The 25653-nt window shown below is 43.7% G+C and overlaps 1 protein-coding gene across 2 annotated transcripts in view; it reads right to left on the bottom strand.

The window, feature by feature from the left end:
- The window catches only part of nrap (nebulin-related anchoring protein), a 64180-nt gene that overhangs the window by 26489 nt on the left and 12038 nt on the right, over positions 1-25653 (bottom strand). For both annotated transcript variants that reach the window (XM_083788177.1, XM_083788178.1), the window contains 22 exons: positions 25465-25590; positions 24866-24973; positions 19015-19119; positions 18526-18633; positions 17541-17648; positions 16579-16686; positions 15793-15909; positions 12708-12812; positions 12482-12586; positions 10857-10970; positions 10593-10691; positions 10173-10253; positions 9672-9779; positions 8834-8941; positions 7300-7497; positions 7028-7132; positions 5353-5451; positions 4199-4303; positions 3591-3704; positions 2547-2704; positions 1398-1551; positions 339-443 (listed from right to left, as the gene is read on the bottom strand). In XM_083788177.1, coding sequence (XP_083644303.1) covers positions 339-443; positions 1398-1551; positions 2547-2704; positions 3591-3704; positions 4199-4303; positions 5353-5451; positions 7028-7132; positions 7300-7497; positions 8834-8941; positions 9672-9779; positions 10173-10253; positions 10593-10691; positions 10857-10970; positions 12482-12586; positions 12708-12812; positions 15793-15909; positions 16579-16686; positions 17541-17648; positions 18526-18633; positions 19015-19119; positions 24866-24973; positions 25465-25590 — 2538 coding nt within the window. The remainder of the gene's footprint in view (positions 1-338; positions 444-1397; positions 1552-2546; positions 2705-3590; positions 3705-4198; positions 4304-5352; positions 5452-7027; positions 7133-7299; positions 7498-8833; positions 8942-9671; positions 9780-10172; positions 10254-10592; positions 10692-10856; positions 10971-12481; positions 12587-12707; positions 12813-15792; positions 15910-16578; positions 16687-17540; positions 17649-18525; positions 18634-19014; positions 19120-24865; positions 24974-25464; positions 25591-25653) is intronic.

The following is a 25653-nucleotide window of genomic DNA, read 5'->3' as shown; positions in this document are numbered from 1 at the left end:
CAGGACACTACAATACCTCATCCTGCCTCAGGAGCCTAAAGTAGCTGATGTCAACAGGACACTACAATACCTCATCCTGCCTCAGGAGCCTAAAGTAGCTGATGTCAACAGGACACTACAATACCTCATTCTGCCTCAGGAGCCTATAGTAGCTGATGTCAACAGGGCACTACAATACCTCATCCTGCCTCAGGAGCCTAAAGTAGCTGATGTCAACAGGGCACTACAATACCTCATCCTGCCTCAGGAGCCTAAAGTAAAGCTCCAATACCTCATCCTGCCTCAGGAGCCTTGTAAGTAGCTGATGTCAACAGGGACGGAGTGAGGCTTGCAGTTACCTCGCTGAGAACATCTCCTGCTTTCTTGGCCTGCTGGACATCCAGAGAACCAGCAGCCTCCCAGCCGACGCCCTTCATCCACATCAGATCTGAGCGGTACTGTTTCTATAGATGGGAACACACACACGCAGGTGGGTTAATACATTAAGAGTAGGGTTGTCCCGATCTGATCGCGTGACCGGAAATCGTGGGTCGATTGCGTCATTTCAAATGATCATAATCGGATTGGGAGACCAATTCTACAAATGCCTTTTTCAAAAATGTTTACGCTGTGAGCTTGTAGATCTGCTATATTTGAATATCCAATGCTAAAATATAAAATGAAACGGATGCTTTCCCGGTTTTAATGGGTAAATACATTTGTCTACTGAAGTCTGCTACTTAAGTCACTAACTCAACCTTAATGGAACTTAATTCAAGTAAACCTTAATGGTTTCAAAGTGAGCAGTGAATATTTGGGTCATTAACAATTAACAATTATTGATATTTCTACCGTATGTGAGCATACGATAACAGTAAATCAAGGTAGGAAGCTCGATGGGCTCATATTCATATATAAGAATAACACTATTGTTAAGAATAAAAATAAATACAAAATATAATCAAAATCACAAATATAAAACACGATAAGTAGTACAGTAGAACACCTGTCTAAGGGAGAAGTTATAATTACCTCCCTCCCCCTTTGGTGGATTTTCAGGCCTGTTTTAAAGGAAGCCAGTGATCCACATTTTTTATAACTGCAGACTTTCCACCTGGGAGGAAAGACTCGTCTGTGTTTCTAAATCACCATCCAGATGGTCACACGCAAATGTGTTTGGTCCACTCCCCACCTGTTTGTTTTTAGTTTCGCTGGACGCTATGATTTGGAATTAAAAATGGATATACCAAACATGATATTCCAAGAAACGTGTGCCACATCAAGGCTTTTATTGGGTAGGCCCTAAAATGATGCTGCCCTTAATTGATCGCTGGGAATTTGGGGTACTTCTGATTCCTGCCCGATTAATTGCTTAACCCTCTTCTACCCTGAATGGATATTGGTATGAATGTACTCACGTCGCTCTGCAGGCTGTATGCCTTCTTGGCCTGGCTGACGCTCATGTCAGTGGCCAGGGTGGTGTAGTCGTGCAGCATCGTTCTGTAGTTGGTCTCCGTGGCCAGGTCCTGAGCCTTCTTAGCATGACTGATGTTCAACATGTCCAGGGACGTCCTGTAGCACAACAATGGCTGCGTTTACATCATACATGGACGACTGGCAGCCTGAGGGCCACATGCAGCCCCCACCTTCACTTAATGTGGCCCTCAGGTTAATATCAGAATACTGATGTATTATTGAACAAGACCCGCTTTAATTACTTCAGTCTGAATTAGTAGCTTAATGAGTAGTATTAAAATGTTATATTTTGGAAAAATATTTCTTCGACGGGTGGCTGGCATCTCCCTTAGAGATAGGGTGAGAAGTTCAGTCACACGAGAGAGACTCGGAGTAGAACCGCTGCTCCTTCTCCTGGAAAGGAGCCAGCTGAGGTGGTTCGGGCATCTGGTTAGGATGCCTCTCGGGCGCCTCCCTAGGGAGGTTCTCGACGCATGGAATTGAAAAATAGAGCTTGTAGATCAGCTATTTTTGCTACGACAGTAATATGCAATGTGGCCCACTGGAGTGCGTGTGGAAATATACTCTCCATATTCAAAGTTTCCCACCCCTTGTTTACATAGAATATATATTCCACTTGTACTGTATTCCAAATGACTGCTCATTCTGAATAAAAATGCTCATCTAACACCTCAATTGGAATAGAATATTCCATTCCAGTCTGACCCGAATAAACTTTCCTTCGGGTTTGGAGGAGTGGTATATACCATTTTAATTTACCATGTAAACAATTTATTCCGAATGCTTCTATGAGTTTGGAATACATGCATTATTACTTGCACGAGCAGAGCGCGCAAGTACTGTTTTAGGCTGCGTATGTCGGTGGTGTCGCTCGGCCAATCAGGGATTGTGTATTTTTGGTATGTCGGTATCTATGTTTCTAAACAATCAAATAAATTCAGTTGTTCATGAGGTGATGTATGATGATGATGTATAATGATAAGAGCGCCCCTCACTTCACACGGGTGTGATTTTTGAGGGGCGCTAGCCCATCACACACACACGCACACACACACACAAATTATAGCACCTAAAGAGCGGCTGCTACTCACTTGTATTTACACTTGCTGTCCTCATAGTCTTTCCTGTAGTGGCGGTCACTCAGCATCTTGGTGGCCAGGGAGGAGTGAGCCATCTGGGAGTCGCCAGTGGACGTCTTCACACCGATCATCTTGCCCTTGGTTTTCTCATACTCCTCCTTGTATTTCACCTGGACAGAATGAAAACATCCTGCATCAAAACTGCACTGCAAAGTAGGGCTGGGCCGTGGCTCAGGGGTCCAGGCACCTTGGCCGGCAGCCCAAGTCTGGCAGTGTGCCGCGACTCCCGATCGCGACGGCTGTCACTGCATGCCACCCCCCATCCCTCTCCCCCATCAGCCTACCGCCTGTCCCTCTATAAAAAATATAAAATAAAGGCGAACGCCACAAAAAAAACATTACCCGCACACACGCCTGCCAGCCATGTTTATAGCATATAAAACTCACAAGACTATGTAAGTAAATGAAAAATGTAAAAATTGGTAAATGTAAAAAAGTGTTGACTCTAAATCCCAGTTCAAAGGAGACGGGGACATTTCAAAGGACACAGGGACAGTTCAAAGGACACAGGGACAGTTCAAAGGACACAGAGACAGTTCAAAGGACACAGTGACAGTTCAAAGGACACAGAGACAGTTCAAAGGACACAGTGACAGTTCAAAGGACACAGAGACAGTTCAAAGGACACAGAGACAGTTCAAAGGACACAGTGACAGTTCAAAGGACACAGGGACAGTTCAAAGGACACAGAGACAGTTCAAAGGACACAGTGACAGTTCAAAGGACACAGGGACAGTTCAAAGGACACAGGGACAGTTCAAAGGACACAGAGACAGTTCAAAGGACACAGTGACAGTTCAAAGGACACAGAGACAGTTCAAAGGACACAGGGACAGTTCAAAGGACACAGTGACAGTTCAAAGGACACAGGGACAGTTCAAAGGACACAGGGACAGTTCAAAGGACCCAGTGACAGTTTAAAGAAGACAGGACCATTTCAAAAGAGACACAGGGACAGTACAAAAGGAACAGCACAGTGTCATCAGATTGACATACATTGCTGGCCAGGTCTCTCTTGGCCTTGGCAGTGAGGATGGCCAGTGAATCCATGGTGAGCTCGAAGCCTTTGTTTTTCTGTTGTTCGTGTTCCCATCTGCTCTTGTACACTTTCTGCAACGGACACAGTCGTACAATCACATTACAGTCTTTATTCCAGGGATGCACCGATATGGGCCAATGTTTTCCTTGTTGACTGCCACCTGCATAATGGGCAAATATTTTGCCATTCACCGATGGCAGTAGCCGATATTTATCTATTGTTGTTATTTATCTATTGATGCGAAGCATCAATTTTGGGCCGGCAATGACGATATCTGCAGCTTACCTAGCTGCAGATACAGAGTTATGATTATAATGGAGATGTTTCCCTGGCACAAAATGAAAGAATAACAATAAACAAACGTCAGTATCGGCTATCGGTCAAATTGTTGAGTCCCTCCAATGTCCAGCTTTTAGTGTGTATGTAAAGAAAAACAAACGCGACACAAACATTGATGACGAAGGTGAGGACGCAAATTGTGATTGGCCCGGAATGCCTTGATGTATGATAATGTACAATGATCACATGGGTGTGAGTTTGTATTTAAAAAGAGTCTGGTCTTTACCTCGCTGAGCAGGTTAGCGTTGGCCTTGGCCTGTTTGAACATGGGCTCCTCATTGGACATGGTGTACTGGTGCATGGACTGCTCTGTGTCCGCCTTGTACGCCAGCTGAAAGCACACACGCGCGCACACACCACGACCACGGGTTAACCACTTAACCCTGTACGTTTGATCCACATTGATAAGACCTTTATTGAGGGAAATCCAGTCGCAAAAGGAATGCCCTGCAGATACAAATGACAGTGCAAAGAAAACGCACTGTAGATATAGCAGAATATACTGTATCACATTCAATGTAATCCGAGTTCCCAGAAGTCTTTTTTGTTCGCCACTAGGGGGAGATTCAATGCAACACCATCAATAATTGGCGAAATACACAATATACAGTATGCAAAATGGCAAAACTACAATATACAGTTACTACTACTTTACAACCCTACACACCCTCAACAGTGCTTGCATAATAGGACAAAGGAAATACAAGGGAACACATTAAGTAAGTGGAGTAAGAATGCAAGATACTGCCCGGGGAGGATATCGCAACATCACTGGCAAAAGACTAATATGTTAATATAACATTAATACATTATATTAAAGGGACACTTCACCCTTTTTGCAAAAAAAATATATGTTAATGACATTTAGGAGCTTTAGAACACTTTCCTGGGGGTCTTTATGTGTGCAATATGTGGTTTTAGATATTTCAGATTGTATCAGTGAGCCCAGTGTCTCTGATGTCATGGACACTGGGATCACTTACTTCCTGGACTACATGTGGTCTCAGTAAGACAGACCTCCCCTATCCACAAGGAGGAGCAGTGCACCAGTAGTATTATGGGAATTGTAGTCCAGGAAGGAAGTGAGACCAGTGTCCATGACATCAGAGACACTGGGCTCACTGCTACAATCTAAAATATCTAAAACCACATATTACACACATAAAGACCCCCGGGAAAGTGTTCTAAAGCTTCTAAACGTCATTAACATATATTTTTTTGCAAAAAGGGTGAAGTGTCCCTTTAATGAAATTTTCAAATTGTAGATGAGCTATTCTTGCAGTCCTCAACCCAGACAATTGGGACCCAAGGTTTCATGCAGTCAACAGCCAATCGGATGTAGACGGGAAAGCGATCACGGCCAATGAGGCGAGTCCTTACGTGGCTCTGCAGTTCCTGGCACTTCTTGGCGTGTTTGATGGAGAGGTCGTCAGCCACCTGGGTGAACTTGACGCTGTCGACCTTCTGGCGGTACTTCGTCTGTGAGGCAAACGCACACGATGAGCACGAGTTCACACATGCTGCCTGCTGGGCACGCCATGGTTAACTTAAACTAATGAAATAATGACGAGTGGAAGGTAACTGAAATAAAAAGAAAAACTGTGCCCTACAAATAATTATAAATAACTGAGATGGCATTGTGTCTTTGCAAAACTAAAGCAAAAATGTATAGTTTGATTTTGTCAATTAGTTTCTCATTTGTGACAAATACCCCATATTACATTTAAAAATAATTAACAAAAAAAACAATATAAACTAAAGCCTTAAAACTAGTAAACCTGCATAAAACTGAAATTTAAAAAGTAAATTGGCAACTAGGCTATAATAAGTGCGTATGTAATCTGTATCAAATATGCATGAAATATACTGTATGTAACAATGTATAACACACAAGAGTACCACAAGTAGATAGGTAATGCTTCTAAAAGTACGATATAACAGACACATGCGAGGTGAACCGCTTGCACGCACACCCACTAGGGCATTAACGACTTGAGATTTTTCCCAGTCGACTTGTCGGACAGTAATTTATCGATAAGTCGAATTATCGTTTCTGGCGGCGGGGGGGGGGGGGGGGGGGGGGGGGGGGCGGACGCGGACGCGGACGCGCGGGGGGGGGGATTTAACAGGGGCGGGTGGAGCTGCCGCGCGCTCAAATACGGAGCATGTCAAACATAGCACTGCGCATTCAGTGGCCTCTCCAATATGACACAGTCACAGTGCATGTATCATCTATATCAGAGGTTCCCAAACACCGGTGCCGGTCCGCGGGACACGTGGCACTGGTACGCAAGAGGGGAATTCTACGTTTTGCGTCGTTTAAAAATGTCCAATCTTTGTATCTTTAGCAGCAGCAGCTGTAGGCTATTTTGTGACGATAGCATTAATGAAACCAAACGCTACACGCGGTTCCGGTACAGGATTATTATTTCATGTGAATCATGTCAAAATGAAAAGATGATGTTATCCAGGTAAAGTAGTGGTATTGGCACACAGCGCAGCAGCAGCACCGAGAACACAATGAGAGATATGACATTATTATTCTCCTCCTCCTCCTCCTCCACAACTCGATAACGTTCTCATTTGTTACTCATTTTCTGAGCCATGCAAATAAACAACAACCCGCACTGACCGGAGACGGAGAGGTTCATGTGCGCTGCGCGTAAAGCTTAGCCAGAAACAGACAGTCATTGCGTCAGCATGCATGTAGCCTCGGGAACCCAGACGTTATATTTCCAGCACGGAGGTGAGGGGGATATCGTTTGGGGGTAACGTTTGCGTGCTTCTATCTGTTACTTCTCTGACACAGCGCAGTTCAAACAGACTTCAGCCAGTCTCAATAGTGGGACACCGCGCGCTGAGAGCCACATAGCCTACACAGCTGCATTTGGTTTTTAATTAAGGGCGCGTTCTGAATGCAATGAAAAAAGGGGAGAAAAAAAAAAAAAAAGCTCAACTTTCGACTCGCGCTGCTGCGAGTCGACTCGTGACTCGTTTATCGATAAATCGATAAATCGATTTTTTGATGAATGCCCTAACACCCACACACACTGACATCACTGAGCATATCTCCAGCCTTCTTGGCCTGCGTGATGTTCATACAGCCATCAGCCTCCCAGCCGACGCCCTTCATCCAGTTCAGGTCCGAACGGTACTGGTTCTGAAACACGGAACACACCAAAGTGAGTTGAACAGTGGTGGAAAAAGTACACAAAATTGTCAATATATTTAGTCTCACTAGCCTATAGCTAACTTATAGCTTACGGTAGTTTTTATTTAGTGTCTGTCAGTGAAAAAGAAAACGGTCAAAATGAACACCGCTCTCACCTCGCTCTGCTGGGCGTACGCCTTCTTGGCATGCATGACTTTGATGTCGTCGGCATTGACGGTGTAGTCGTGGAGCTTCTTGCGGTAGTCCAGGTCGCTGGCCAGCGCCTGGGCCTTCTTGGCGTGGCTCAGGTTGACCATGTCCAGACCCAGGCTGAACTGGGCCTGGCCCTCCTTGGAACCCTTCTTGTATTCAATCTGGAGAGGGGAGGGGAGGGGAGGGAAAGTATTTATACCAGGGGTCATCAACATGTCCGTACACGGACAGATGTGTCCGTGGCAAAGACATGGTCTTGTCCATGGCAAATGTTCGATTCTCTTTTTAACTCACCATTATAATGTTCTTATTTTTATCATAAAACCCAGTTACTGAATGTCAGTCAGATTTTCTTCAGAATATGTACACTGATTTACTACGCATTTGGAGTCCAACTAGTCCTAGTGGTTCTCAAATGTTTTATTTGCAAAGACCCCCATAACTCAAGAGTGTACAAATGGAACCAAATGGACCCATTTGTACACTTCCATTTGTTACAGACCTGTTATGGTCATTCAGGGCTAGCTTTTTGCGTATTACGGTCCGCTCATTTTGTATGTCCGTGGCAAAAAATGTCCACCACAAGCCATAATGGCGATGACCCCTGATTTATTATACCCATGGAATAAATCAACATAAAATCATGACTGAAAGTTTATTAATGATGTTTAGGCATTCTTTTTTGCTGCTGTTCCACATAACAGCCAACCAGTTGAAGAAATAACACATTTGAGGCTTTAAACCTAAGATCAGTTCAAATACTAATAAATTAATAATCTTAAAATAACTAAACATAATGTTGAACAATCTGCAAAGTGTTGTGAGATTATTATAGATCTGCTGTTTTCGGTGAGCGACATGCTTCGAAAGAAGACATGCTAGCTTCCATGGGATCCAAATCATTGAAATCCGTCTTGGCGACTGAGAACTTTAATCCATGTATACCATATTTATATTTATACTTATTTGTTATGTTAAATCTCACTTTCTATGCCGAGTTTGAGGGAACGTTTTGAGTTCAGGGTGGAATGTGAATTACTTAATTATAATGTAAAACCTTCTAAAGAAAAAAAGAAAATCTAATAAATTGAAAAAACTCTTTAAGATGTTCTTTAAATACATAAAACGTCAATCTATAAGCTCACAACTTGTTCCACTGCACTTGTGAGCTAGTAGATCAGCTTTTTTTTTTAAATAACATTTACAAGAAATGTATTGAATGGCCCAGGCCGTAGCGTAACGGTCTGGGCACCGGACTGGTGATCCAGTCGCGGTGTGCCGCGGGTTCGACTCCCGAACCCGACACGGCCTTTACCGCATGTCATCCCCCCATCTCTCTCCCGTTTCCTGTCAGCCTACTATCTGTCCCTTAAAAAATCAATAAAAGGCGTAAGCCGCAAAAAAATATCTTAAAAAAAAAAAAAAAAAAAATGTATTGAATCATATCGTTGTAAATAATGCATTGAATCATGTAGTTGTAACGAAGTGAATTCTTACATCGCTGCTCATCTTGTGCAGTGCGAGACAGTGCAGTGTCTTGGAGTCGCTCACGTTGGCGCAGACAGCAGCAGCTTTGTCCTTCCTGAACGACTCTTTGTACTTAATCTGAAACACACACCAGAAATCACATGACATCCTATGACACTTTACTTCATAGATCCCAATGCAAAATGTTTTGCATTGGGAGTGTACACTCTGAGTGTGAGTTTTGAACTCTGAGAGTGTAGAGAGAGAACCTTAAGGTTCTGAGGTGAGAGCTAGAGATAGGCTGGAGAAGAGTATCCTAATCAGTTAGGCTAGGTGAATAATGTTGATAGCTTTAAAATATGACAATGATTCACTGTCTATTGTGCTGCTTTCTGCAATAGACAAATGCGCTCTGAAAAAGCCGTTTCGGTGCGTCAGTGAACCATTTCAATTGAAATGGGTGAAACATAGACACATTGTACAATGTGTATGTTTTTTTTTTTGCATTGGACAATGGCTTTTGAGGTGGGGTTTAGCGAAGTGAAGTGTCCATTGTGGACCTGGATCTGCAGGAACATTGGCCCCCTGCGCCAACCGAGTGGCCCAAGCAGCCTAAAGCCCAACACATACCGTCTGTGAACGCCGCGCGTCAAAACAGCCGTCTCCGTTATTTTCAATGAACCTATCCCACAACGGCGGAGTCAGACGGGCGCTGGCGCGCGTTCACACCTCGCCTGGCGTTCCGATACGCCGCTGTTCTATTTTCCAGGGCGGCGTCCATCCGGGAATCCGTGGGCGTGGCTGTTGTGCTACACCCGCTTCACAGACGGTGTGTATTGGGCTTTATAGTAAAGGACATGATGCTTACGTCGCTGGCGAGGTCTCGAGAGGCCTTGGCTGTCTTGACAGTGAGGGTGTCCACACCGATGTCGCATGCTCTGGACTTGGTCTTCTCCCACTCCTCCTTGTACTTGATCTGCAGAGAACCACACCACAGACCTGTGACGCTCAAACACTACTATACGCTGTATAGTACGGTACAGTAGTAGGGTCACTGTTGTATGTCCAAAGCCGTTACTTTTTCTGGTGATGGAATAAAGAGCCTGCAGTGTTCCAATGGATCCAATGTAATTCACAATATATTAAGGTTCAATAATTTTGTTCGATATTTACAAAACACACAGACAGATGCAAAGCGCTGTGAGCATGTAGATCGGCTACATTCGTTACCGTTGTGTGACACTCTTGTACGACAAAGTAGGGCATTCATTTAAGATATGGAGACACAAGGTTTCTGCCCTACAGCATATAAACAGTCATAAAAACTTGGAACACGAGCGTGTGTGTGTGTGTGGTCATGCAGACTTACATCGCTGCATCGCTTGACCTGGGGCATGTCCTGAAAGGTGTACTGATGCTTGGTCTTCTCATAGTCTGCTTTGTAATTTAGCTGAGGGAAAAAACACATTATAACCACATGAGTCTCCTGCTCTCTAAATACGTGAACTAGCGGCACACACATCTCTGAATACATTGTGAGTGTGCATGACTATGTCTGTCCATCATGTATGACGCAATGAACGATGGTCTTCAACCTTGGTGTGCGCATCGCTGAGGGCACGGCGGAGTGCAGTACCCAGCGTGACGTCAGTCAGATGGGTGGTTCTGGACAACCACTTCCGCCACGATACTACGCTGAGTTTGAAGTGGATCAGCTACCATCCTGGTTCAAATAAATGGGTTGTATTGTACTTGCACTGTATCGTAGTGTTGCCTGTTGTGTACTTACATTGCTGACCAGCGCAGCGTTCTTCTTGGCCTGGATTATATCAGGGGTATCTGTGACTACGTTGTACTTGACCTGGTCAACGTGTTGTCTGTAGTTCTTCTGCAGTGACAACAACAAAACGAAAGAATCAATGATTTAAGAGACGCATTATCAATAACACCGATATAGACGCCACATGGGCTCTAAGAATCTGACGGCGAATCCCCGGTTCGAATCCCAGCTGGGCGTTTTCTTTTTTTAAGAAATCAAAACGTTAAGACTTACGTCTTTCAGGATGTCCAGTTTCCTCTGGCACTTGTAGCCTTGGGTCATGGTTGCTGGGTAGCTGTATTCACCGTGCTCCATCTTGTCCTGCTCGTGGCCCTGCTTGTAAGAGATCTGAAAAGCACAACTCCATATCAGTGTCCACATGGCATGTACACAAAGCTGATTTACGCACGCAACGCCGGTTAAACGTAAGGGAAGTAGAGCCTATCTTTCCACTCAAATAATACAAGTGTATTTTTCTTTCGAAAACTGTAGGTTTACATGTTGTCACGCATCAATCATGTTAAGCTTTCATGGGAGTTTTAGCATGTTACTAGGCGTTTGTCATAAGATAGATAGATTCTTTATTTTTGTGTCATGCACCCAAGGCCCACATGGACTTATAGGACACACCATATCATTGCTTCAATATTGCATTGTGTACAAGAAACAGGTTTGTTTTGTTGTTTTTTTTTTTTTTTTTTACACAGACAAAACATTCTGCCTTTTTTCCCACGCTTTGCATAAAAAGTCTGCTAAAGCAAAAATACCTTTCCTAAAACAAAATTCCAGTTTTTCATAGTCCTCTAACCAGAAAAAGTTAGCACAGATGGTTGTCATTTTACAAAATAATACATGTCTTAATTCTTCATATAATGGGCAGTAAAACAAAAAAATAATTTCATTTTCAATTTCTTTCAAATCACACACTAACTAGACACACTCTGTCCTCCTCAGGAGTACCAATGAATCTACCCGTTTCTAAAGCTAATGGTAAGGTCCCAGAATGCAGCTGTGCACAAAAAGATCTGACTTTTGGATATATTTTGTGTAACATAAGGTTCAGGGCCATAATTATTTTAAATAAGACGATATGTTCTTAGTTTTGGTTTGTACCATAAATCAACAGCCCAACTCTCCTTATACCCAAGGAACATAATGTGACAATGCTGCACTGTCCTGAAAATGCTGCCAGTCACTTAGGGTGTGTTCGGAAATGCGCCCTGAGTGCACTCTTGTCGTTCGTTTATTCAGCGCACTCGGTGCGTTGTCGTTCGAAAATCCAGTGCGCTGCGCACCGGGTGTGCAGAGTGCCCGCACTGAGCGACCCTACCCTGAAGCTGGGGTTGTCCGGTGTCGGCGGTGTGAATGCGTCTCACAGCTGTGGTCGTTCGTAAATAAGGCACACTATGACGTCACCGCCCACCACACTCAACAAACCGACCACATTCCCGGTGCGCATTTCCGAACGCACCCTTGGTGTCACTGAGGCTTGTTTATTACTTTCAACCTGGCGTTACTATTTTGGGCAGGTCTACGATAGGCAAAAAACTAAAAAAGAAAGAAAGAAATAGCAAGATAGCAAAAGTAGCCGTTGTACAAGCTCACAACGTTTCACAATGTGACGCGCTGTGAGCTAGATCGGCTACTTTTCCTGCACGACACCATCATAGAATGAAGTATAAAATAAGGGTTAAAGTAATTATTAAAAGGGTCCGTGGCTAATAAGCATTATAAGCCTTAATGCTATAATAAACATTTAGAACACCTTAAATATTTTCTTTTGGACGGGTAGTTGTTGAAATTTGAAATTTGAATTCTGCATTTCTTTAATATCACACTATTTCTGAGGTGGGGCTTACATCACTTGCAAGCTTCCTAACTTTCATGGCGTGCATGGTCTTCTTGTCCAGGCCCGAGCCTTCATAGTGGGTCTTCATCTGTTTCGCCTTCTCCTTGTACTTGTTCTAGAAAAATAAATGAATATTCAATACAGAAGTGACAAGAATTACGGTTGCACGACGTGTGTGTGTGCGTGTGTGTGTGTGTGTGTGTGTGTGTGTGTGTGTGTGTGTGTGTGTTCCTCACATCGCTCGTGAACTTGGCGACCTTGGCAGAGTTCATGAACTGAGGCGTCTCACAGAAGTTTATGCTGTGGCCCTTTGTGTTCTCCATGTCCTTCTTATACTCCACCTGATGAAACAAATGCATTCAAGGAAATCAGTTTTAATAAACTGCCAAAATGACACCTTTCTTTTACATTGTACACGAGTTGTTGAGGCTGAATAGATGTTGATCTGACGGAAAAGGAAAGGGCACAGGTTTCTGGATGAGGAAATAATTGGTTAAGACATTTGCAAAAGATGAGTTATTTTATATGCAACAAAGTAGCTTGCGTTACTTATTTGTATTTTCCTGTATACTGTGTGCAGGATGCTTTGGCACACATATTGCATTATGACAATGCAGTGGCTCTAATAACATGCTGTACTATAACCAGTGCTGTACAGTAACTAAGCAATAAGAATGCACAGTTTATAAAAAGCCTGCATCTGCACACAGAATCACAGTTAATTACTACGCAGGGCATAGCAGTGGCGGCCATTTTCTGGTTCCATCATTCCAGACCCCATTCATTTTTTCCCCCATAGAGATTTCCAATCAAATGTTTTATGGTTATGATGCACCAGGATCATGGATGGCTTGATTCTATAGGCTTAAATGAATTGATAGGAATATTTTTGGAAATCTCGATGGGAAAAATGAATGGGGTCAGGAAGGAACGAAGGAACCAGGAAAGGCCCGCCACTGCTATGCCACTGTGCAGGCTATGGTACATGAAAAGGTAATGCTTTCAGCACAGTGGTTGCTCAGATTGGACCTTCATGGCCATACCATGCAGGAGGGAGCAGAGGGTTCAACGCTGGATGGAGGCCAAGGTGAAGGTCTAAATATAACCGTCCTGTCTGAAGCTCCTGGATGTATACAGCACTTACAGTACATCATCCACGATGACGTTATGTTGACACAAACTATGTGCAAAACACACTTCAAAATGTCACAAACACATCTGTGGGCTTAAAGCTCAATTCATACGCCATCGCACAACAGCGTTGATTCGCCGGCAAGCTCACGTCGTAGATCACGTTGTAGAACACGTCGTACGACGGGGGGTGTGAATAAATCTCGCACTTTTTTCCCGTGCGATTAATTCCGAATAATATAAATAAATTACAAATACAAAGTGCTGTTGACCAGAGTACATCCACACAGAATGCAGTGATAAAGCGACAATAGTTTTCGAAACAAGGTTGATTTTTCCACCGCGAATAAAACCATGAACCTTGTATGACGCATCAACTGAAAAAAAACACTTATATTTTGGTGATGCCTCATTCACACAGGTTGAGGATTCTATCGTTTCGAGAAGAAAAAAAAAGTCGCTTCATCGCCTCTTGAATTATGAGTGCATGTTGTGTGTGGATGTACTCATAACACAAAAGGAGTTGAAATGGGGATTCATCGCAGGAAATATAACTCTCCCGTTGTGTACGGACTTTAACCCAAATCTTTTGGGTTGGTTTTGGCTTTTCTCAGACTCTCTGCCTTTATAAATTCATAAATCACCCAATGTGAACATTAACAACAACAATATTTATTTTCAGTATTCCTTCTAGTCGGAAGTTTACAACGGAACGGATGTTTACAATTCGGTAATTGAGCTCATTATGCTGCAGAGTTTGACTCACTGTCTTGCTCAAAGACACACAGGGGGGTCCATCATTGGGGTTCAAGCCCTATATACATTTCGAGCCATTTATATACATCGCGATATTTGAGTACTTTCCCCACTACCGATGACGGATGCGCACAGTGGCTCTGGAGGGGATTGAACCCGTGACCTTTGTGTCATGGAACAGGCAGACGATGCGTCTGTGTGTTTCAGAATAGATGCAGAGGAACGTGTGCATTGTATTCCTCTGTGTCAGAGCAGGCGTCACTTCAGGAAAATAAAATGTCGGAGCGTGGCGGAAAAAAAAGTTAAGCCTCAGTTTCAAAAATAGCGTAAGTAGCCGACCTACAAGTTCACCACACATCGCTTTGTGGACAAGCTATTTTCTCTGTTTTTGAAAATACAAACGATTTAATATTTTTGAAAATGTTTGCCTATAATGACATGCCCATGTGGCTAGTAACGGTTGCAGACTAGAAAACACATCTGTGTTACATGCAGATGAACGGGCATGTGGTTTGAGATGCAACGTTAAAGGACATGTTTTCAACCAAGGTTCATGTTTTAGGTTAGAGATTGTAAAATATCAGTGTTTGTGTTTATTTCATCTTCTGCTTTCTTTTGTATTAGTGATTTAAGCTGAAAAAAAACCACAAGTTGTCCTTTAAGCGGCGGAGAAAATAACTAATTTGAGGTAAAATGCGAACACCCAAATGACTCCCCCCTGTCTGTGGTCACAGGATGTTAGCATGATGGGATGTCCTGCGACCTTGAAGCTAAAGCTCCATGCTCACCACACAGGCATGTCTGCATGTCTGCATGTCATGCAGCCTGTCTCAAAACCAGACCACCCATCTATCTCTATGTTTCTTACAGTCAATCATCAAGATGCACGCACGCACGCACGCACGCACATTTTGGGAAAGGGTCATGGAAGTGCTGTTGTTTTTTAACGTAATGTATATGCTGTATAAATATAGCGGATGACGAGTGTGAAATGACTGAAATGGTGGAATGGTGACATGAGGGATGACAAACGACCATGTCATTTAGGAGGATGTTTGCTTTGGGTCAGGCGGCCACTGAATATTTTGTGCCCAGTTTAAATAAGGTTGGAATGGAAAACAATAAACACCGTAAAAGGACATATTAAGCCTATATTAACATATTAATAACATATTAAATGTTTCTTACTTGCATAAGAGACTGAGGTACTTTTTAATATATAAATATTTCTTTACCCTTATAGGTAGCGACAACACTGCAATTCGTGGGCAGCTTGAATTAAAAAAATAATCTCACAAACGCTCGCATTCTACCTTTAAACTTGTGACGTGACAAATAAAGTTGGAAGGTGACGTCAAAGAAGGTCAAGGCCTTGACCCCCCCAGGCTATCGCCGTGTCCTCCTGGCATCCCGACACACACAGACATGGCTCACCTCGCTGACCATCTTGGTGTTTTTCCGGGCGTTCATCAGGGCCAGGTTGTCCTCTCCGGTCAGGCTATGGAAGTGTGACACCCCCTTTATCTTCGTCAAGTCTTTTTTATATTTCAGCTGGTAGGGGGGAGGGCCAAGGGGTCAGAAAAAGAAAGAGTGACCCGAGAGTCCAGACAAAGATTCATGTTCGAGTGGGGAGTGCAGGACTAAAATGACCATACAGTAGAACACCGTGTGGGTCACGGACCGATTTTTGTATGTCACGAGTAAATATCCGCTTAATTTGTTCCTAAGAAATATATATATCTAATTTCAAAATATTTTTAAGTTTACATTTTTCTAAAGTATTTCATGAATAATTACGGTACCATAAACAATAATAATTAAAAATGAAAATGTGAAAATAGCAGATCTACAAGCTCATGATGCGGTGCGAAGCAACGCACGCGTTTTTGTGCTTGTAGATCTGCTATCTTCACTAGTTTGGGTCCCAGGCAAACGTACAATTTCTCTTTTAGGGTCTCGAGCTAAAACATTTGGGAACCACTGCAATAGAACATTAACAAAGCAAATCAACACAATTAATTATGTGCTCATAGGTGCTTCCTTGCAACACAGTGCATGCCCTTAGATGCAGTTATTTAGACACTATATTCATTAGAAGCAGTAAGCTTGATGTCTAGAATACACCAAGAAATTGTGCTGATTTTCATCTTGGTTCTTCTAGTCTCTTTCGATGTCAGAAACGAGTTATTTGACAAAATGGTCAGTCATGCTGATACTCACATCGCTGGCGTAGGCCTGGGCTTTCTTGGCCAGCAGGTATCCAGGGGTGATCATGGCGGGGAAACTGCCCTTGCCTCTCTGCTGTTCGTACGCTTCTGTGTACGCAATCTGAAAAACACCGGGACACTTTCAACTAACCAGCAATAATGACTTAGTCATCCGTTTTAGTTGTAGTGTCAGCTTGCACTTCCAGCATCTCTTGTCATTTAATATGTTGTTCATCTTGAGCCCTAGCGTTGATATTCTTCGGGGGAAACATTTGCTGTTGTGAGCTTGTACATTTACTACTTTTGTCAGAGACATTAGATGTGTAAGAAAAGGAGAGGACCAAGTATAGAGCTCTGAGGGGCCTCGGTACAAGGGTTTAAGTGGTTGTGTTAGTATGCCGGATAGACATCATAACAACCATATCACATCAGAGGGTTGGTAGTATACAGCTGTATAATCTTTATTTTCTTTTTATCCCATGATTTTGTAACCCATTTTTCACCCCTGTGTCAATTATGTAGTGTGATCCTGGGCTCTACACACCCTCCGCCAACCTAGTGCCAATATATGGGGGACATGGGGAGAGCAACGGACTTGAACTCATGCTTCCTTCATGCCTGAGTGTCCAAGTTGCTCCCGACAGGGGGAGTTTGCCTGGTTGGACGTAGCGCGTGGAAGGAACACGTTATTCCAACCAGGCGACAGCACTACCAACTGTGCCACCTTGCCCACTAATCTAGCCCCTCAAAAAAAACACACACACTTTCTGCACTGCACTGCACAGTGAATAGGCCTACATCTGTTTTTTGTCCAAGCTAATAACTAGGATGTGCCTATGATGATGGCCAATGTAATTGAGAAGATGATGGCCAATGTTTTTATTTTTTCCCCCTGGTACCACCTGCAATAACTCTGCAGACCACCGGTCAATGGTTTATCAAACGGATCATGATCTCTAGGGTTTAACAGCTTACCTGGCTGTGCATCTCCGCATTGTCTTTGGCCTGAGCTGCCTCGGCCACGCCCGCCTCAGAACAGACCTTTCCCTTCATCTCCTGTTGATACATCTGGCGGTACTTCACCTGAGGGCGTGAGAAACACCAACCGTGACTGATCATTCATGACACAGGCTGGACACTGAACAGAAACAAACTCTGCTTCCATTTGGACCGTTCATTTCTCATTGTTAGTGTAGTTGATATTGTCACTATTGCCACACAGTAAAACAATTGAATCCGTTGGGAAAACGGAAAAAGTGCCGGTAATTTGCTGCCAGGACATTGTCCATTATTCCAGGGGTTCTCAAAGCCTTTGCACCTCACTCCTTTAAACAAACATTGTACTCTAAACAAACATTAGAAGTCCTTATAATTGGCTGTCACATGACGTCACGTTTAGTACTCTAAACAAACACAAAAACAGCACCACTTTGTCACCCGTTGGTACCCTAAACAGATGTAGGGAGCCTAAACAGACACGTATACACACATTGCTGTTCAGTGGCTGCACAACAACTAAAAAGTCCATAGACTTGACTGCCATATAACGTAATACGTTCAAATATTTATTATAGAACAGAAACAAATAGGGGTCGCCCGCTGGCCTAGTGGTCCAGGCGCATGCTACATCTAGGCTCTGGCCTGACAGCGCGTTGCGTGTTCGAGTCCCGTTCGTGACGACCTTTGCTGCGTGTCTCTCCCCTTCTCTCTCTCCCTTTTCACTTGAAACCATCAAGGAATAGGCAAAAAAGCCAAAAATAAATAAATAAATAGGGATTCTACGTTAGCCTATAGTGACAATGTGCACAGGAAATGTGTCTACATCTTTGAGAGCGACGTCATACAAATCATCTAAAGGGCATGGCTGACATTGGTACACTGTGACGGAACACAGCCTTAACTAATACACGTGTGCGTGTGCGCGCGTGCGTGCGTGGTGTGTACGCGGGTGCGTTCTCACATCACTAGCCAGCTCGGTGGCCTTCTTGGTCACTTTGTACCCAGGTGTGAGATGAGCAGGGAAGCTTCCTTTGCCTCTGTGCTGCTCGTACTCCTCTGTGTACGCATACTGGGAAGGAAAGGAAGGGGTTAATTACTATGGCACAGGCTCATGGAAAGCTGCATGTCATACTACGTTATGATGTGACTGTTATGCTGTATAAATGCATAATATGCTTTGATTACTTCAACTGTGCATTAAATTGTGTTTTCCTCAAAGTTCTGAGTGTAATGGGGACTGTCTATTAACAGTCCATAACGCACTGAAATACTCTGGGCTTTGACCATGCATGAACCTTTTTTTAAGCATGAACATGAGAACTACATATGCATATAAATGTGGGAAAGGTTCAAATAGGATTGTGATGATTCTTCACAAGTTAATCTTCAATATAATCTTTATATTAATATGTCAGCGTCATCTGGGATGGTGTGAGTTATTAAGTCTTACGTCACTGGTGATCTGTGCTTGGTTTCTCGCCAGGATCACCTCCGGTGTGTCTGCCACCACGGTGTACGTAGACACGCGCTCATCGTGGCCCTTCTTATACTCCAACTACAATGAGAGCAGAGTAAGTGAGTGTAGAAAACCAATCTGGCACGCCTGTGGCCTATGGTAGGAGCCACACACAAACATTTGCCTTCCTGGAGTGCGCTGTGGGAGCACCACAGCTACACCACGTGCCTTTAGTGATGCATTATCTGTAAGTTTGCTCTTTTTTTCCGTTTACCAGAATGCCCCTTTGAGTATTTGATTTGTTTATGACCAGGTTTGTTTATAGTTTGAATTGTACAGTATGCCTAAGTTTGATTATGCCTGGTTTTGCACTACTGATTGCTACCCTTTCTTTTTCTTGTTCAGTTAAAATCATCATCACTTCCATCACTCCCATCATTCCTCACCACCATCATGCCTTCATCTGTACGAAACGAAAGCCTGCAATAAGTAAACTGCTGTGATACCGCAATGGTGGTCTGTGGTCCTAATGCTCTAACAGGCATGCTGGTGTCGGGGTGCATACATAATAGCCAGCAGAAGCCTTTACTAGCCAAAGATATTTTTAGCTGGAAAGAGACCTGCTGCCGCTGGTCCTGTCCAACAGCCAGTACAGCATGGAGCGAGGCCAGGATACTGTGCACGGGTACGACCTGCCGAAGACCGAGAGACAGATCCTGACCCGTTTCCTGCAGGGCAAACCTCTCATCTTCTTCAATGGAGTGGTGGAGTCCATCGCCATGATGAGCCCCAAAGAAAGGACCACGATTTGTGACAGGATCAGCCTGTCGGGCAACGAGCTGGCCAAGGAGTATGAGGGGTTGAAAAGGCCAGTGCCGGCTCCAGGGGGCACTTTATTTTTCTAACCAATACTCGCATATACAATTAACACAGTGATGCGTTGAAAAAGGCTACAAGTAGGCAGCAGCACCAACAACAAACACAATTATGTTAAGCATTATAATGTCTTCTGCATATATTACCTTGTATTTCTATTAACTATTCAATTACTTTGAACAATTATATATTTATAATAATAATGACGAACGTGTGTGTGACCAACTGACAGCAGAGCTACGTGAACTGATGAAGCTAAGGAGGGAGTCCAAAGTCAAGGTTCAAGGGTGTGAGACCCGACTAAAATACTCAACACTGAACTGGACAACCTCCGCAAAACCAATATCCCAAGTGGAGATGTCCCTTCTGGCGAGTCTGCTGGCCAACCTGGAGGCAGACATCCAGTCAAAAAACACTTTGTTTGAAATAGACACTCATGGGGGGGGGGGGGGGGGGGGTACTACCTGTCAGTGGGGAGTGTTGGCTGATGAATGAATATCAACATCCTAATACATCCTAATACTGGGGGGTCAAATTATGACAGGCAAAATATGACCCCCCCAGTCAAAAAACACTTTGTTTGAAATAGACACTCGTGCTTTCTATTTGGGGTCCTAAGGATGAATACCAAATATAGCCAGTGCAGAATTCATTCCATATGTTGACCTGACCCCCCCATGCCAAAGTGCCAGCGCTCGCCCAGCAGTCTGCTGTCACCTAGGCAGATGCGTGCCCGCTTCTCGCCCTCAGGCGTCTTACTGGTATTATTATGTGGATATTTTGATATTTTGATATTTAGGTGACACTTTAAATGTGTATGTGAAATGTAATGTCTCTGGACATTGGGGAAATTAACTGGTTAGATTGTGGAATCAATCCAGGTTTGGTATGGTCCAGTGGGAGGGGCTTAGACCTGCCACTGGCAGGCAGTCAATGAAGGACTGTTGAGGTGGAAAAACTGCTATATATTACATTGTATATATATATATTATATTATACTATATTGTATAAAGTCACAATACCAACTTTGATGAGGTAGCACCACCCGAGGCCGACCCCACCCCCACTTCAAGTCAACTTGATTGAACACACTGTGCTGTTTGCAACATGTTAACGACATGACATGTCATGTTTCAGGCATTTATCTGGTCCGGAATGATCTATTATTATTACTACTACTACTACTACTACTACTATAATAAATTGTTTCATGTTTTGCTGATCTACATGCAATTGGCATTTTGTTTATGCATTTATCTGGCTCACAATTTTATTCATTTGAATAGACTTTATTCAAGGTAGTCTAATTGTTATGTTTGTAAGACTGTTCTATTGTAACACTACAGTAGCCAAAGTTCACGAGTAATACCGGGAAGGGAAGCCTCAGCACGTACAGAGTACAGACTGCACTGACACACAACAAACACACAACTGTCCCAGGTTTCTTGCCAGCAATGGCGCCTAAAAGGTGTAGTAGCAAGACTGCCAGAAAGAGAGTGGCTCCGTCAGATGATGAAGGGGGTCAGAAGAGAGTGAAGGTTCATCACAGGAGTCACGGGAAGGAACCAGGAGAGCTTCTGGTGCTGGGCCAGGGCGACGTTGGACAGCTGGGCTTAGGAGAGAACACCATGGAGCGGAAGAAGCCGGCCGTGGTCACCCTGGTTCAAGTGGCAGCCGGGGGCATGCAATGCACACTGTGTGCCTCAGTGAAACCGGAAGCGTGTTCACGTTCGGCTGCAACGACGAGGGTGCCCTCGGTCGGGAGACGTCGGAGGAAGGCTCTGAAATGCTCCCGGGAAAGGTTGTCCTTGATCACAAAGTGGTGCAGGTTTCTGCTGGGGACAGCCACGCAGCTGCTCTCACAGAGGACGGCGCAGTCTACATCTGGGGCTCATTTAGAGATAACAACAGAGTTATTGGTCCTTTGGAGACAATGGAGAAATGTAGCCTTCCTGTTCATATTCACATCCAAGAGCGCGTTGTGAAGATTGCATCAGGTAATTACCATCTGGTGATGATGGTCTAGTGGTTAGGATTCGGTGCTCTCACCGCCGCGGCCCAGGGCTGGCTGATGCTGCGGTGCTCGTAGGCGGAGAACCATCCACCTTCTACCTGCCCACCTCGTCACCGTGAGCCTATCGTCGATCAGAGGGCCAGCCTGGGGAAGCCTACTTAAGCGCAGCTGTGATGTGAGCACATTGGCATTGTGACTCAGTCGGTCATACTGAGAGCACCTTGTCCAGGGGAGCTGTGACGCTAAACCTGTATAAAAAGCATACACCAGGTGTGGACTCGAGCGCCCTGAGTGTTTATCTGTCTCGCAGATTGATGTTACAAGTAATTATGCTTACGTTGACCTAAGTGGTAAAGTATAATTCATAAGGAGTATGGGAGCTTTTTGTAACAGTCATTATTTTGTTAGGCAGTAGTTAGAGTAGAGAGTTTATAGTTTAATCCTTTGTAACCCTTCTTCCTTTTGTTGGTTAGGTTTAGATAGAGGGTTCATTTGGTTTCTAGAGTAGGTATAGTCTGTTTTGTTTCGCTATTGTATAATTTAAATAACATTGAACTTGACTTGTAAACTTGTAAACTCGTAGTGGGCTCAGCCCCTATATTTGATTTGGTTGGAAACACAGAAACTATCGTTATTAGTCCGTACAGGTTGTCTAGATAGAAGGTTATAGATATATAGAATATATTCCCATATTATATATTTATAATATAGTTCTATTTAATACTTCCTATGGTTCTTTAATTGTTTTTGTATTGCATTTGATATTCAGTATTGCAGCTTTGTACTTCTGCTCTTTGATGGTGGTATAGTGACTGCATTAAACCTAGCCCCTTTCGGGACCCTACATAAAGCTTTTCTGAAATTTTGATGAGTTTTATGTTGGGTCCCTGGTCATGACTATATTTTCGTATGGGAATTACGGAATGCGGAGGTAAACATGCTCTCTAGAATCGAATCTGCGCCGTTTGACGTCCTGTTTTAGTTTAAGTTATTCTGAATTCGGGAACTTTAAGTACCTATACATTCCGCTGCGAATATCTCCTGTGGCGCGGAAGCCGTTAAGTATTTTGAATCTTTGTTTGACCGATTTGGTCGCTTTATTTCTTCTTGTTTGTTTACCGTTTATTGTACCGCCTCCCGGTGTGCGGTTGGCTTGTGCGGCTACGTCCCTGCCTCTGATCTGCTCTGTCATAGCTATAGCGCCACTAGCTAGCCAGATAGGCGGTACAATAAGGTGTCAATAAACAAGGAAGTCAGAGATTAATCCAAGCTTCCAAATCGGGCAAACATAGATTAAAAATACTTAACGGCTTCCGCGCCACAGGAGATATTCGCAGCGGCATGTATGGGTACTTATACTTCACATATTCAGAAAGCCTCACACGGAAATATGTCGTCAAAGAGCGCGGACAGGCGTTATCCAAGTTGTTTATGTTGCGTACCAGGTGGCATGGTAGTGGACCCAATGCACTGGGTCGAACAAAATGTCAGAAACTTCAGTAGCATTTGGGTTCTGCTTGGAGGGCTAGGTTAAACCTTCAGTTGAAGTAATCAAAGAAAAAGAAACGCTAGCAATCAGTAGTGCAAAACCTGGCATAATTGAATTTAGGCTTATTAAACAATTCAAACTATAAACAAACTTGGACATAAACAAATCAAATACTCAAAGGGGCATTCTGGTAAACGGAAAAAAGAGCAAACTTACAGATAATGCATCACTAAAGGCACGTAGTGTAGCATTGCACTAGCTGTGCTCCCACAGCACTCTCCAGGAAGAGACAAAAGGCAAATGTTTGTGTGTGGCTCCTACCTGGCCTATATAGCCACAGGTGTGCCAGATTGGTAGCCCCACCCACTACCAAACGAGGCAATCTGTTCCCACTCCACCCCACTCTCAGCTAAAGAGTGGTGGGGTTTTCTACAGTAAGTAACTTTATTTATAAAGCACCTTTGTAAACAATGTTACAAAGTGCTGTACAGTGGACACAACACACAATATAAAGAGAAAACATGAGAAAGAGAAACATGTTAAATACATAAACATGTACACACAAGATAATCATGAGCCTTTTCCCCACACGTTGGTGAGCATCAGGGCTCTATTCTAGTGTTTTATCGATCTACTTTAAATAAAAGTGCTGAAAATCGATCTGCAAGCGTACAGCACATGCCCTAAAATAAACAGGTGATGCGTATCACCCGTTTCTAAATGTCACATAATGCAAGAGGCAGCAGGACGGGCATTATTGAAAACGAGTGCTGACACAGAAAAATAATCACGTGCATGGACTTTCTTGACGGAAAGTGGTTCATAACTTGTCTACGGTCGATTTCTATGAAACAAACACTGCAGATGCAATGTTGATGAGTTTAAAGTTGTTTAATACAAATAGGACTTTTCTGTTTGGATGTATGGGCTCTAGCCTCTATAGTTCAATGAGAAGAGTTGAGTTGGGTATGTCACTGCATACTGTCCAATCAGATGAGGGTAAAGAGCACAAAATGCCTTGGGAAGAGTTCAGAATGGATGGCCAATCGGAGGGGAGAATAGAGAGTTATTGCACGATTTTAACGGGGGGGTTAAAGTAAACAAAAGGTAATACACATGCTGTTTATGTCAAGATCCACGTTTCCAGACAGACAGACAGGGTCTAATAATAACAGCATGGTTCCCTGTGCAGCAGTCAGTCCGTGGAGGCCAGTGTGGAGCCGTGTGCAACTATAGGCTACATATTTGGGATGTCTGACGTCTCCGGTGTCACGCCGTGAAAAAGGAACTAGGGGGAGGGGGATGTCCCTGCACGCACTGCAGCACTGCAAACAATCTATGACGTCATCGATATGATGTACTGACTGATGACCACATACAGAGTTCCACACGACTCTGTATTTGGGCCAGACTGATCAGTGGTTTGGGGTGTGTGTGTGTGTGTGTGTGTGCATGTTTTCACTTACATTACTGGCCAGGCTGTTTGCTTTCTTAGCAGACTGGTATCCTGGTGTGATCATGGCAGGAAAGCTGCCTTTCCCTTTGCTCTCCTCGTACTGCTCCGTGTACTTGACCTGTTATTAAAGTACAACATAATATCCACCTGTCATTCAAGCACAAATACAAGGCGTTACCTGAGATTCTGTGACAAAAAAATATTTATAATAGCATATACTAGTACGCCTGCAGACGAGAACAGATGTTATTTTTAGATTTAAAAAAAATGTACACACCATTATACTATTATTTTCATCATAACGCCAAATGACTGAATGTAATCTCCAGAACTTCGTCAGAATATGTATGACAATCTATTATGACACTATGGCATATTAGGACTAGGAGTCCAACTAGTACTAGTGGTTCTCAAAATGTTTTGTTTAAAAGGACCCCCTTAACTCTGAGTGTACAAATGGAACCAAATTATTTTTTTTACAAAATATGTCCACCCAAGCCAGCATGGCATGAACCCTGCTCCAGTGCTCCACACACCTAATAATGTAACACATCATCGGGCGGTATGAGATGAGTGCACACAAACGAACAATAAGTTCTCCATACTCACATCACTGAGGTTGTGCTGAGCCTGCGACACCCTCACCATCTCCTGGCTGCTGCTGACCGTGCCCGAGTACCACGTCTGCTGCTCCGAAGACGAAGACTGGTACGACTGAGACTGAGACTGGTACGCCTGTTAGAACGGGTCACACAAATCAGCGGAAACCCACATTCACTGGACAGGTGCACAGCCACA

This window comes from Protomyctophum parallelum, assembly GCF_964188405.1.
Source record: "Protomyctophum parallelum genome assembly, chromosome: 17".
In the NCBI taxonomy this organism is placed as follows: Eukaryota; Metazoa; Chordata; class Actinopteri; order Myctophiformes; family Myctophidae; genus Protomyctophum; species Protomyctophum parallelum.
The sequence above is the reverse complement of the archived record's forward strand: the minus strand, read 5'-3'. Positions and strand labels throughout refer to the sequence as shown.